The sequence below is a fragment of the Anolis sagrei genome, chromosome X, assembly GCF_037176765.1.
Source record: "Anolis sagrei isolate rAnoSag1 chromosome X, rAnoSag1.mat, whole genome shotgun sequence".
Classification (NCBI taxonomy): Eukaryota; Metazoa; Chordata; class Lepidosauria; order Squamata; family Dactyloidae; genus Anolis; species Anolis sagrei.
In genome coordinates this window covers 13,535,923-13,549,390 of record NC_090034.1, presented here as the reverse complement: position 1 = coordinate 13,549,390, position 13,468 = coordinate 13,535,923, and the positions used below count along the sequence as shown (strand labels likewise).

General features: G+C 43.7%; 1 protein-coding gene across 1 annotated transcript in view; it reads left to right on the top strand.

The window, feature by feature from the left end:
* Positions 1 to 13,468, top strand: part of LOC137097869 (glutamate receptor ionotropic, NMDA 2A-like) — a 175,351-nt gene that overhangs the window by 92,850 nt on the left and 69,033 nt on the right. Inside the window, exon 4 of the mRNA XM_067473162.1 lies at positions 10,693 to 11,285. Coding sequence (XP_067329263.1) covers positions 10,693 to 11,285 — 593 coding nt within the window. The remainder of the gene's footprint in view (positions 1 to 10,692; positions 11,286 to 13,468) is intronic.

Below are 13,468 nucleotides of genomic sequence, written 5' to 3'. Positions count from 1 at the left end.
GGATTCTGTGTGGGATGTTTGGCCCAATTCTATTGTTGGTGAGGTTCAGAGTGCTCTTTGATTGTAGATGAACTATAAATTCCAGAAACAACAACTCCCAAATGTCAAGGTCTATTTTTCCCAAACTCCATCAGCGTTCACATTTGGGCATATTAAGTATTCATGCCAAATTTGGTTCAGATCTATCATTGTTTGAATCCACAGTGCTCTCTGGATGTAGGTGAACTACACCTCCCAAAACTCAAGGTCAGTTCCCACCAAAACCTTCCAGTATTTTCTGTTGGTCATAGGAGTTCTGTGTTCCAAGTTTGATTCAATTCCATCATTGGTGGAATTCAGAATGCTCTTTGATTGTAGGTGAACTATAAATCCCAGCAACTACAATTCCCAAATGATAAAATCAATCCCCTCCCAATCCCACTCGTATGCAAATTTGGGCGTATCGGGAATTTGTGCTAAATTTGGTCCATTGAATGAAAATACATCCTGCATATTGGATATTTACATTACGATTCATAACAGGAGCAATACAACAGTTATGAAGTAGCAACGAAAATAATTTTATGGTTGTAGGTCACCACAACATGAGGAACTGTATTAAGGGGTCACAGCATTAGGAAGGTTGAGAACCATTGCTCTAGAGAGCTGTTTTGTCCATGTTATCCTGACAACAGCCTTGCAAGGTAGGCTGTCCTGACGGATGCCAGAGAACGGTCAACCCAGGAGCTTCAGGCGGCGATGTTTCGAAGCAGAGCATCTCATTGCCGATTATTACCGCTGCGGACGGTTGCGGTGTTCCTCTTGTACGCTTTTCAGCTTTGCATGCAAATGCCCGTGCTTTTACATCTTGCATTTCATGCTCCTTGAGCACTCCTGTTTACGGGTATTTCTCCCCCTCTGCTCTCTCTCTCTCTCACTTTGCAGGCATTGCTGCCGCCACAAATCTCTTAAATATTCCCCCTTTTTTTGGATTTGCAGGTGACTAAACCCCTTGGTTTTCAAAAATAAAAATGCTCCCCCTCCCCTTGCTCTTTTTGGCTTGAGCGTGAAATATGAAATGTTGCAGTTTGAATCCTGCGAACAACCAGAACATTTTCCAGAGCAGAAAACCCTGAAGGTGTATGCTAATTAAACCTAATGCCCGCTTGCTTAATGAAGAGAGGGAGAGAGAAAAAGGAAAAGCTTTCATTCAATTTTGGGGGGAGCAGCTCTCACATTCTGTTCCATTCCTTTCGTGGAGTTCACAAGCGATGGACAGAATAATTTGATTTTGAGAGGTAGATCCAGAGGAAAATCAGTGTCTCTTTGCAATTGGAAGAGATGGCGAAAACTGGGAAGCATTTATGCATCAAGTCAATGGGATGATGCATTTTGAACATATATTGCTTTCCATTTGGAAGTATCCTTCTTTTCAGAGTGTTGTGTAGTTTCTGGAGTGTATGGCCGTGATCTAGCAGCATTTTCTCCTGATGGGTTGTTGTAGGTTTTTTCAGGCTATATGGCCATGGTCCAGAGGCATTGGTCTATGGCCATATAGCCCGAAAAAACCTACAACAACCCAGTGATTCCTGCCATGAAAGCCTTTGACAATACATTTTCTCCTGATGTTTCGCCTGCATCTGTGGCTGGCATCTTTAGATGATCCTTCTTTTTATTTATCTCGACACATTTGGTTCAATTTGTTTTGGTATGTAGTAATGCTTGTCTTCTGCCTGTAGGTGTCACTATAGCAGTGGAGATTTATACACCCAATCAAAGGAATCATTAATAGATAAATAGATTCTGGAACATTATCATACAGCCCGAAAAACTTATAACAACCCAGTGATTCCGGCCATGAAAGCCTTCAACAATACATAGATTAACAGATTTATTTATTTTATTTGTCGTGTCAGGGCAACCAGTCAATTGTATTACATTTCTAACAGAACAAAACAAGCAAACAAACAAACAAACAAACAAACAGGCAAAACATAAAATTTGCAAGTTTGGTAGTTGATTAAATGTCCTTTGATCAGTATCTGGCCACTTGGAGTGCTTCTGGTGTTGCTGCAGGAAGGTCCTCCATTGTGCATGTGGCGGGGTTCAGGGTGCATTGCAGCAGGTGGTCAGTGGTTTGCTCCTCTCCACACTTGCATGTCGTGGATTCCACTTTGTGGCCCCATTTCTTGCGGTTGGCTCTTCATCTCGTGGTGCCAGAGCGCAGTCTGTTCAGCCCCTTCCAAGTCGCACAGTCTTTTGTGTGCCCAGGGGGGAGTCTTATAGATAAATAGATAGTCAGAGAGAGAGATCAGTGGATTCTATTTAGTAATTTACACACTTAAATCAGTGGGATGGTTCTGATATTTATATGACCAATCAGTTGAATTATATATTTTTGGATATCAATGGATTCTGTTTAGAAATGTCCTTCGTCTTGGACTAGAATTCATTTTCTTTCTTCCTATTTGGTTCATGTTTTGGTGTGTTTTACTGCTTACCTTCTGTCTGTAGGTGTTGCTATAGCACATCCATGGAATTATATATATTTTTAATACAAGAGGAGTTCTGTTTAGAAATTCTCTTTCTTTTGGTCTAGAATTCAATTTCTTTCTTCCGGTTTGGTTCATTTTTTTTGTATGTTGTAATGTTTATTTGCAATCATTAGGTGTCACTATAGCAGTGGGGAGTTATACACCCAACCACTGGAATGATAGTTAGATAGAGTTTGATATAAGTGGATTCTATTTAGAAATTTACACACCAATCAGTGGAATGATTTGGACATTTACGATCAGTCAATGGAATGATATATTTTTGGATGCCAATTGATTCTGTTTGGCAATGTCTAGAATTCAATTTCTTCCCATTTGATTTAGACTTTTGTGTGTTGCAATGCTTATTTTCTGTCAGTAGGTGTCACTATAATGCACTCAGTCAATGGATTGATATATTTTTGGATATCAGTGCATTCTGTTTGGAAATGCCCTTCCTCTTGGCCTAGAATTCAGGTTCTTTCTCCCCATTGATTCATTTTTCTGTATACTTTAATGCTTGCCCTCTGTCACTAGTTGCCGCTATAGCATAGTGATATTTCATAAATGGAATTATATAATTATTATATTTGGCGATGAGTTCTGTTTGGAAATATCTCTCCTCTTAGTTCTAGAATTCCATATCTTTTTACTGATTTGGTTCTTTTTTTGGTATGTTGCAATGTTTGTCTACTGTCTGTATCTGTCGCTATAGCATCGGAGATTTATACACTCAGTTGAATTCTATATTTTATAGAACAGATAGGTTTTATTTGGTCCTATTTGGAAATGTCTGTTTTCCAGGTCTAGCATTCTGTTTCCTTCTGCACTTTGGTTCATTTATTTTTTGTATGTTGCAATGTTCATCTTAGGTTCTTGTGGGTTTTTTCGGGCTATAGAGCCATGTTCTAGAGCCATGCCTCTAGAACATGGCTCTATAGCCCGAAAAAACCCACAAGAACCTAGTGATTCCAGCCATGAAAGCCTTCGACAATAAATGTTCATCTTCTTTTACTAGGTGCCGCTATAATGCAGCACATCATATACTTATAAAATTATATATTTTTGAACAGATACTAGTTTGGAAATATTCTTCCTTTTGGTATAGGCTTTGGGTTCTTTTTCCGATTTGGTGCTTTTTCCATATGCTGTAATTCTTGTCCTCTGCCTGTAGGTGTCACTATAGCAAAGTACTTAAAGTGGATTTAAAGTTTCAGCATCCATTATCCAGAATTTTAAAATATTCATAAAATTGTCCTTTATAGGGACTAGGACAGTGACATCTTTACTTTCTGATGGCTTGATATATCAAATTTTATTTCATGAAAAAAAAATATTACAAGGATTGTGAATGAAATGACTTTCAAACTATGAATAGAAGGTATACATCAAACATAAGCAAATTTTATAATTAGATCTGTGTTTTTGTCTCCAAGATAGATCATTATGTCCAAATGTGTAAATACAGGTCTATCAAAATCTAATGATAATCTAACAACAACAACAACAACAACAACAACAACAAAGATTATACTCCACAGTCCAAAAAGCTTCTGGTCCCAAGCATTTTTGATAAGTGAGACTCAACTTGGTTATATTTTTGAACATATTTGAATTCTTGGTCTAGAATTCTTTTCCCCCATTTCGGCAACTTCCCCACATGCTGTAATACCTGACGTCTGTCACTAGGTGCCGCTAGAGCGCAGTGTCACAAATGCTTTCAGGAAGGCTTACATAAGGAAAATATTCCATTTATTTCCCAAATAACCACTCTCCTCCATATTCTTTGTTGCTGAGAGACAGAAAAGCTGCCCTGGTTCTTTGGGAAGAGAACAGATGTATTTTTCATGAACTCACAAAGATGGAAGGGAAGCCGGAGAAGGGTAATTGCATGAGCCTGACCTGTCCAGAAAATCAATCAGGGCTTCTCAGGAATTCAGATAATGGGAAGCAATCCATGGGAGACTTGCTCTGAATCAATCGATGGCGGACTCATCCTTGTGAAGGGGAAGCAGAACATCCTGTAACTAATGGAGAACCAGTGTAGCTGCTCTTGTCGGAATAACACTCTCCTCTCCCAGCGGAGCATGCCCAGATCCAACTCTCTCCTCTTCAGTGCTCCAATCTTGTGCAACTTCTCTCCCTGCATTTGGCTTCCGCTTCTTCCTATATGGTTTGGTCACGTGGGGAGAGGCTGTGCAATCACAGACTGGGAAGCTGTCACTACTCAGTCGACACCAAAGGCCCTCCCTCCAATGACATTGCAGGTTATAGTGGGCACCATGAACATGTCCAAGAGTCCCGCCAATGTTCTCTACCAACACAAGATTGCCCACCACCCAAGTGAAGGCTTTCATGTGGAGACAATTTCATCCTAGATTTGATGTGTTTCCTCCACCACAGACATCCCAGTGTTCCCTACTCTCTCAATTGGTGTAGAATTGGCAGGAGGACCTAGAAAATTACTAGGATAGGGTTCCTCCAGGGCGACTATATGGTCACATCTGAGAGAAGCTGACTATGGAATGGCCTGGAGGTCCTAGCAAACAGGGAGATATCCTCTCTAGGATAACATCTAGGGGACACATGGCATAGAATTGTCTGGAGGACCTAGAAAATTCCTAGATCAGTGTTTCTCAACCTGGGGGTTGGGACCTCTGGAGAGGTTGCAAGGGGGTGTCAGAGGGGTTGCCAAAGACCATCAGAAAACGCAGTGTTTTCTGTTGGTCATGGGGTTTCTGTGTGGGAACTTTGGCCCAATTCTATGGTTAGTAGGGTTCAGAATGCACTTTGATTGTAGGTGAACTATAAATCCCAGCAACTACAACTGCCAAATGTCAAGGTCTATTTTTTCTCAAAACCCATCATTGTTCACATTTGGCCATGTTGAGTATTTGTGCCAAGTTTGGTCCAGATCCATCATTGTTTGAGTCCACAGTGCTCTCTGGATGTAGGTGAACTACAACTCCAGAACTCAAGGTCAATGTCCACCAAACCCTTCCAGTATTTTCTGTTGGTCATGGGAGTTCTGTGTGGGAAGTATGGCCCAATTCCATTGTTGGAGTATTTCAGAATGCTCTTTGATTGTAGGTGAACTATAAATCCCAGCAACAACTCCCAAATGACAAAATCAATCCCATTCACCCCCCCCCCCCCCAACCCCACCAGTATTCAAAGGTGCATAGCTGTCCGGGAGATACTAGGAGCAAGAGTCCAGAAAGGCCCCTAATTGTTCAAATTGGCTTTGCCGCTTTTTACTCATTTCATATAGCTTTGATTTTTCTTATTTTACACTTGCGAGTATTATCCTGAGTTAGACATGCTATAATATAAGGTTGTACTTGATCCAGCTTCCCGTAGTCCATTTTTTCATCTTTCCAATCCTTTCTAGCACTGCCTGCCCTGCTAAATAATTCTTGATATTTTACTTTGAATATTGTACAGAAATTAAGAAAATTGTGCTCGCGGATAAAAATATAGAAGAAGTATGTGGTCTGGGTGACGGGTGGAGGGAATTGAAATATTTTAATTATTAAGAAATTAATAAATCTTCTATACATATAATAAAAGTGAAAATATGTATGTGTGAACATGGCTGGGGTGTCTACTTACATGCTTCCACAAACAGCTATAGTTCTCACTACTCAGTCGACACCAAAGGCCCTCCCTCCAATGACATTGCAGGTTATAGTGAGCACCATGAACATGTCCAAGAGCCCTGCCAATGTTCTCCATCAACACAAGACTGCCCACCACCCAAGTGAAGGCTTCCATATGGGGACAATTTCATCCTAGATTTGATGTTTTTCCTCCACCACAGACATCCCAGTGTTCCTTACTCTCTCAATTGGTGTAGAATTTGCATGACTCTGCCTACTTCCTCCCCCTTAACAATATTCTTTTCTATGGCACACAGCAAACAGAGCAGCATTGATCAGCAACTGAACCTACTAGAGAAATTTGGGAGAATTCACCATGATTTATAGGAGTTGTAGGTCCTGGGATGTATAGTTCGCCTGCAATCTAAGGGCACTCTGAACTCCACCAATGATGGACCTGGAACTAACTTGGCACACAGAACTCCTATGACCAACAAAACATACTTCAGGTCTTTGGGGAAAATTCACCTTGTTTTTGGGGAGCTGTAGTTCCCCTACACCCAGAGAATACTCTGAACACAAACACAGATGGATCTGGACCAAACGTGGCACACATACCTGATACGCTGAAATTTGATTACTGGAGGGGTTTGGGAGGAACTGACCTTCCTTTCTGGGAGTTGTTGTAGTTCACCCACATCCAGAGAGCACTGTGAACCCAAACACAGATGGAACTGAACCAAACGTGGCACATATATCTGATTTTTTTTTGGTCATGTCAGAAGCGACTGCAAGTAGTTTCTGGTGTGAGAGAATTGGCCGTCTGCATTGGCCCAGGGGACGCCCAGATGTTTTGATGTTTTTATCATCCTTGTGGGAGGCTTCTCTCATGTCCCCGCATGAGGAGCTGGAGCTGATAGAGGGAGCTCATCCTCCTCTCCACGGATTTGAACCTGCTACCTGTCGGTCTTCAGACCTGCCGGCACAGGGGTTTAACCCACTGCTCCACCGGGGGCTCCATATATCTGATATGCCAAAATTTGATTGCTGGAGGGATTTAGGAGGAATTGACCTTCCTTTCTGGGAGTTGTAGTTCGCCCACAACCAGATGGTCCAGGTCCATCATTAGTGGAAGTCACAAATGATGGACCTGGACCAAACTTGGCACATAGAACCCCCAGGACTAACTCATCCTACTGGAGGGGTTTGAGGGGACTGACTCTCCATAGCGAGAGTTGTAGTTTATCCTACAGCCAGAGAGCACACTGAACCCCACCATCTAGAGCAGGGGTCCTCAAACTTTTTAAACAGAGAGCCAGGTCACAGTCCCTCAAACTTTTGGAGGGCCAGATTATAATTTGGAAAAAAAATGAATGAATTCCTATGCACACTGCACATATCTTATTTGTAGTGCAAAATACACTTTAAAACAATACAATAATTAAAATGAAGAACAATTTCAACAAATATAAAATCATTAGTATTTCAATGGGAATTGTGGGCCTACTTTTGGCTGATGAGATAGGATTGTTGTTGTTCTTTCAAGTCGTTTTAGACTTAGGTTGATCCTGAGCGAGGGCCGGGTAAATGTCCAGAGGAGAGCGACTAAAACGATAAAAGGTCTGGAGAACAAGCCCTATGAGGAGCGGCTAAAGGAGCTGGGCATGTTTAGCCTGAAGAAGAGAAGGCTAAGAGGGGATATGATAGCCATGTATAAATATGTGAGAGGAAGCCACAGGGAGGAGGGAGCAAGCTTGTTTTCTGCTTCTCTGGAGACTAGGACGCAATGGAACAATGGCTTCAAACTACAAGAGAGGAGATTCCATCTGAACATGAGGAAGAACTTCCTGACTGTGAGAGCCGTTCAGCAGTGGAACTCTCTGCCCCGGAGTGCGGTGGAGGCTCCTTCTTTGGAAGCTTTTAAACAGAGGCTGGATGGCCATCTGTCAGGGGTGATTTGAATGCAATATTCCTGCTTCTTGGCAGAATGGGGTTGGACTGGATGGCCCAGGAGGTATCTTCCAACTCTTTGATTCTATGATTCTATGAATCTATGACCTCGGAGGGCCGCATCCGACCCCCGGGCCATAGTTTGAGGACCCCTGGAGCAAACTTGCCCGACATAAGAAACGTCAAGAACTGATGGAGTTTTTTGGGGTTAACCTGGCATGATGTGAATTGTAGTTCACCCACAACCTTATATATTTTGTACCATTAAAAATTGACTTTTTTAAATAACTCGGGAAATGCTGGGGTCACAAGCTAGTTATATATAAAAAAGAAAGTCCCCTAATTCTCTCTTCTCCGGAGCTTGCAACCTTCAGCCTTTGGAGACAAGGAACCAAGGCCAGAGCCGCTGCCGTTTGCCCACGCAGGCGGATTCTCTGGCATTCCCTGCCGTGATCCCGCAGCTTTGCTTTATAAACAAGCGGGACCAAGGCTGGCTTTGCGTGCCTGGCAAGCGAGCGGGGATTAGTGGCCGCCTCTGCTGCTTCCTGACTCAGCGCCTCCCGGCAGCAAAGGCATCCCTGTGCCGCAGGTAGCAGAGCAGGACAAGGCGCATGGTGCATGGCCTTCCCAAACACAAGTCCCAACCCCTCTGTGACATTCCCCCACATTTCTCATGCTGCAGCAAATCAAAAACATCAGCCAAGCATTGCAAAAGGGAGTTCGGGCTTCCAAAAGAAAGGGGCCCAGGGAGAGCCAATGCAGCAAATAGGAATCTCTCCCAGAGTGAGGTTTTCGGTGTCCCTCTTTCTCCACTGTGGTGGCTGAAGGGAACGTTTCCGGGGTTTTGACCCTCATTTTGTCCCCAGCCCTGTAGTCGGAAGTCTTTCTGTGTCAATACAGGGAGAGGTTGAAGTCTCCTTGACCCACAATGTTTAGGACCCAACTTGTTCTCCTCCTTTGGCCTTTATAGGATGAGATGTCCATTTTCCCCCAATTCCAATAGATAGAGAGAGAAAGTAAACCTAGATAGAGAATTTTTAAAAAGCCCTTTTGATTTGTTTATCTCCTTTGGATTCTGCTGGATAAAGTGTGCCCATTTTTCTAGTTCCATAGCTGGATGGATGGATAGATAGAAGGATAGGTGATGAATAAAGCCCACCTGCTGATCTCCTGTTTTCCTTTGCTCCGTGCAGGATGAGATGCTCACCTTTCCCCAGTTTCAGTCAATCAGTGGACGAATGGATGGACAGATAGACAATAAAATCCACCACCCGATTTCTCCTTCTCTTTCTCCCTCTCTCTCTCCTTCTCCTTCTCCTTCTTCTCCTTCATTTATTGTTGGACAAGATGTCCCTTTGCTCTTAGTTTTATACACAGATGATGATACCCAGATAGAGCATGAATAAAATAATAAAATCCAACTCCTGTTTTGTCCTTCTCCTTCACTTTCAATGTAGGATGAGATGTCTACATATTTCCAGTTTTAGTAGAGAGCTGGATGGATGGATGAATGGATGATAGGTAGGTGGATGATGGATGGATGGGCAGATGAATGAATAGCTAGGCGGAGTATGAATAAATCCCACTTCCTGATCTCCTTTTCAGAGTGAATCATCCATCCTTTCCTAGTTTCAGTATATGGATGGTTAGTTGGATGGAATAAAATTTACCCGATCTCCCATCCTCCTTTGCTCCTTGCAGATGCCCATCTTTTTCCAGTTTCAATAGATGGATGTATGGATGTATAAATAGATCAATGACTGGATAGATCAATTGATGGACAGATGTAGAACAAAACCCATCCACTGATCTCCTTTACTTCTTGAAGAATGAAATATCCACCTTCTTCCAGTTTCAATAGATGAATGTATGGATGCATAGATAGATAGATAGATAGATAGATAGATAGATAGATAGATAGATGGCTGTATAGACAGAGAGTAAAGTTCTCCTTGAAGGATGAGTTATCCTATCTCCAGTTGCAGTAGATGGATACATGGCTGGATAGATGGATAGATAAGAAAATAAAGTTCTCTTTTGGTTCTTGCAGGATGAGGTGTCCATCTTTTCTTAGTTTCATTGGATAGATGGATGGATGGATAAATAGAAACAAGTTGACCTGCTGACCTCATTCTCCTTTGCTCCTTGCAGGATGAGATGTCCATCTTCTTCCAGTTTGATTAGATGGATGGGTGGGTGGGTGGATGGATAGATTAATAAATAGATCAGTGGTTCTCAACCTGGGGTCCCCAGATGTTTTTGGCCTTCAACTCCCAGAAACCCCAACAGCTGGTAAACTGGCTGGGATTTCTGGGAGTTGTAGGCCAAAAACATCTGGGGACCTCAACTTGAGACACACTGAAATAGATGGATAGAGAGAAAAGTCCACCTACCCCCATTCTCTTTTGCTCCTTACAGGATGAGTTGTCCATCTTTTCCCAGTTTGATTGGATGGATAGAAAGATAGATAGATAGAGCCACCTCCTGTTCTCCTTTGCTCCTTGCAGGATGAGGCGTCCACCTTTTCCCAGTTCATTAGCTGAGTGGGTGGATGGATAGATGAGTAGATAAATAAACAGAGGCAGAAAGAAGAGCCCCTGCTGACCCCTCTTTTCCTTTGCTCCTTGCAGGATGAGATGTCCACCTTCTTCCAGTTTGGGGCCTCCATCCAGCAGGAGGCTATCATCATGCTGAAGTTCATGCAGTACTACGATTGGCACGTCTTCTCGCTGGTGACCAGCACCTTCCCCGGCTACCGGGACTTCATTGCCTTTGTCAAGTACACTGTGGAGAACAGCTTTGTGGGCTGGGACATGCAGGCCATTGTGACACTAGACACGGCCATTGGGGACGCCAAGACCACCATCCAGCTGAAGAAGATCCACTCTTCGGTCATCCTTCTCTACTGCTCCAAGGATGAGGCCGCCTTCATCCTGGCCGAGGCCCGCTCCTTGGGGCTGACCGGCTATGATTTCTTCTGGATTGTGCCCAGCTTGGTGAGCGGGAACGTGGAGGTGGTCCCCAAGGAGTTCCCTGCGGGGCTGATCTCAGTGGCCTATGATGAGTGGGACTACCGCTTGGACGCCCGGGTCCGGGACGGGCTGGGAATTATTGGCACGGCTGCCTCTGCCATGTTGGAGAAGTATTCCTTCATCCCAGAAGCCAAGACCAGCTGCTACGGACAGCTGGAGAGTGGCGACCGGCCTTCCCAGACGCTCAACAGGTAAGGCCTCCTTTCTTCTAACTCTGGGGGAAGCTCCACAAGGAGGTGCGCTACAACTCCCAGCATCCTTTGCCAGCAGAGTCAAATGATGAGGAATGCTGGGAGTTGCGTTTTAGCAATGCAGATAAGCTTTCCTTCCGTCAAGACTAGGACAGCTTCTACGAGGGGTGGACTACTAGTCTCGTCATCCAGGAATGGTGAGGAATGCCAGGAGTTGTAGTTCAGCAGTACAGATAAGTTTTCCTTCTGTCAAGGCTAGGACAACTTCTAAAAGGGATTGGACTACAAGTCCCAGCATCCTTATAAGTAATTGTAAGGAATGCTGGGAATTGTAGTTCAGCAGTACAAATAAGCTTTCCTTCTGTCAAGGTTAGGAGAACTTCTACAACAGGTTGTACTACAACTCCCAGGTTGCTGTCTAGCAGAATCAATGGTGGGGGATGCTGGGAGTTGCAGTTCAGCAAGCTTTCCTTCTGTCAAGGCTAGGAGAACTTCTACAAGTGGTTGGACTACAACTCCCAGCATCCTTAGCCAGCAGAGGCAATGATGAGGGATGCTGGGAGTTGTTGTTCAGCAATACAGACAAGCTTTCTTTTGTTAAGTTTGGGGGAATTACAAAGGGTTAGACTACAACTCCCAGCAGAGGCAATGGTGAGGAATGCTGGGAGTTGCAATACTTGGAGAATCACACCATTTCCATTTCTGCTATGCAATATATTGAGGAAGGGAGGTGAAAATGGTAATGGTTTGTTCTGTGAGTCCCAGAATCCTCCACTGTGGATGTTGGCTGCAAGATGTGGAGATTCGTGGTTGAATTGGTTTCATTCCCAAACCATAATAAAGCAAAATGTATGAATTTGTTGGGTTTTCTTAGGCAAGGAAGACTCAGAGGTGAGGTTTGCCATTTCTTTCCTCCAGCAGTCGTTGGCGGCCTCCCATCCAAATCCTTACCAGGGCTGACCCTGCTTAGCTTCCAGGATCAGGGGGGTTATTGAGGTCCTGCCATCAAATGCTCCCATCTTTGGAGACGCAGATCTGGCTCTGGCTCCTTTCCCCTTCCGGCCATCTCTTTTGCAAACCCGTCTCTCGTAGATTTACAAAACATCATCGGATTCCTTGTAATGGCCAATTACTCCCGTGTTTCACTGGGAATTTGCTCCAGCTGCAGATGAAGGAGAAGAGCGCCTTCGTATTTAGGGAAATGAAGGAGGATCGATGCAGCTTGATGCCTCAAATTGGCATGATCTTGGGCTCATTTGCCAGATCTCCGGCCTTTCAAGCTTGGGATTTGTCCCAATTTCATCTCCAGCAAAAGAGCTGCAGATATCGGTTCAGTTTAGGCTCAGCCTATTTGAAGATCCCTATTCTCCCTTCCGAATTCAACATTTCTAGTATTTTGGTTCGATTCTTAGAGGATTTCCAAAAGTGCATCTGCACAGTTAGCCTAGTGTAGTTTGGCATCCCTTTTAATTGCCACCTCTCTATGGTTGTGGAATCCTGGGAGTTGTAGTTTTGCAAGGTCCCTGGACTTCTCTGACTGGTTTCTGCTCTGCAGAATGAATACAGTTTGGCACCACTTGGATTTCCATGGAGTCCTGGGAGTTGTCGTTTTACAAGGCCGAGTGCAGGTGCCAAACTACAACTCCCAGGCTTAGTGGTGTCAAACTGCAGTGTAGATGCAGGCTAGGATTAAGAATACTATTATTCCAAGCATATATCTACATTATGGTTTTTATTATTGTTCAAAGTCTAGCATGTACCAATATCATCATCATCATCATCCCAAGTCTAGCATTATTCTTATTCCAGGTCTTACATGCATCATTATTATGAGTTGCCGCCGGTGGCACAATTGTGTTAGCAAGACTGCTGAATGACAGGTCAGTGTTTCTAATCTGGGGAGAGCGGGTTGAGCTCCCTCTGTTAGCTCCAGCTCCCCAACGAACTGCCTCCCATAAGGATGGTACAACATCAAACATCCAGGCACTCCCTGGGCAATGCCCTTGCAGATGGCCAATTCTCTCACACCAGAAGCAACTTGCAGTTTCTCAAGTCGCTCCTGACACAGGCATCCTCAGAGGTTGTGAGGCTTGTTGGAAACTAGGCAAGCTAGGTTTATATATCTGTGGAATAATGTTCAGGGTGGGAGAAAGAATTCTTGTCTGCTTGAGGCAAGGGTGAAT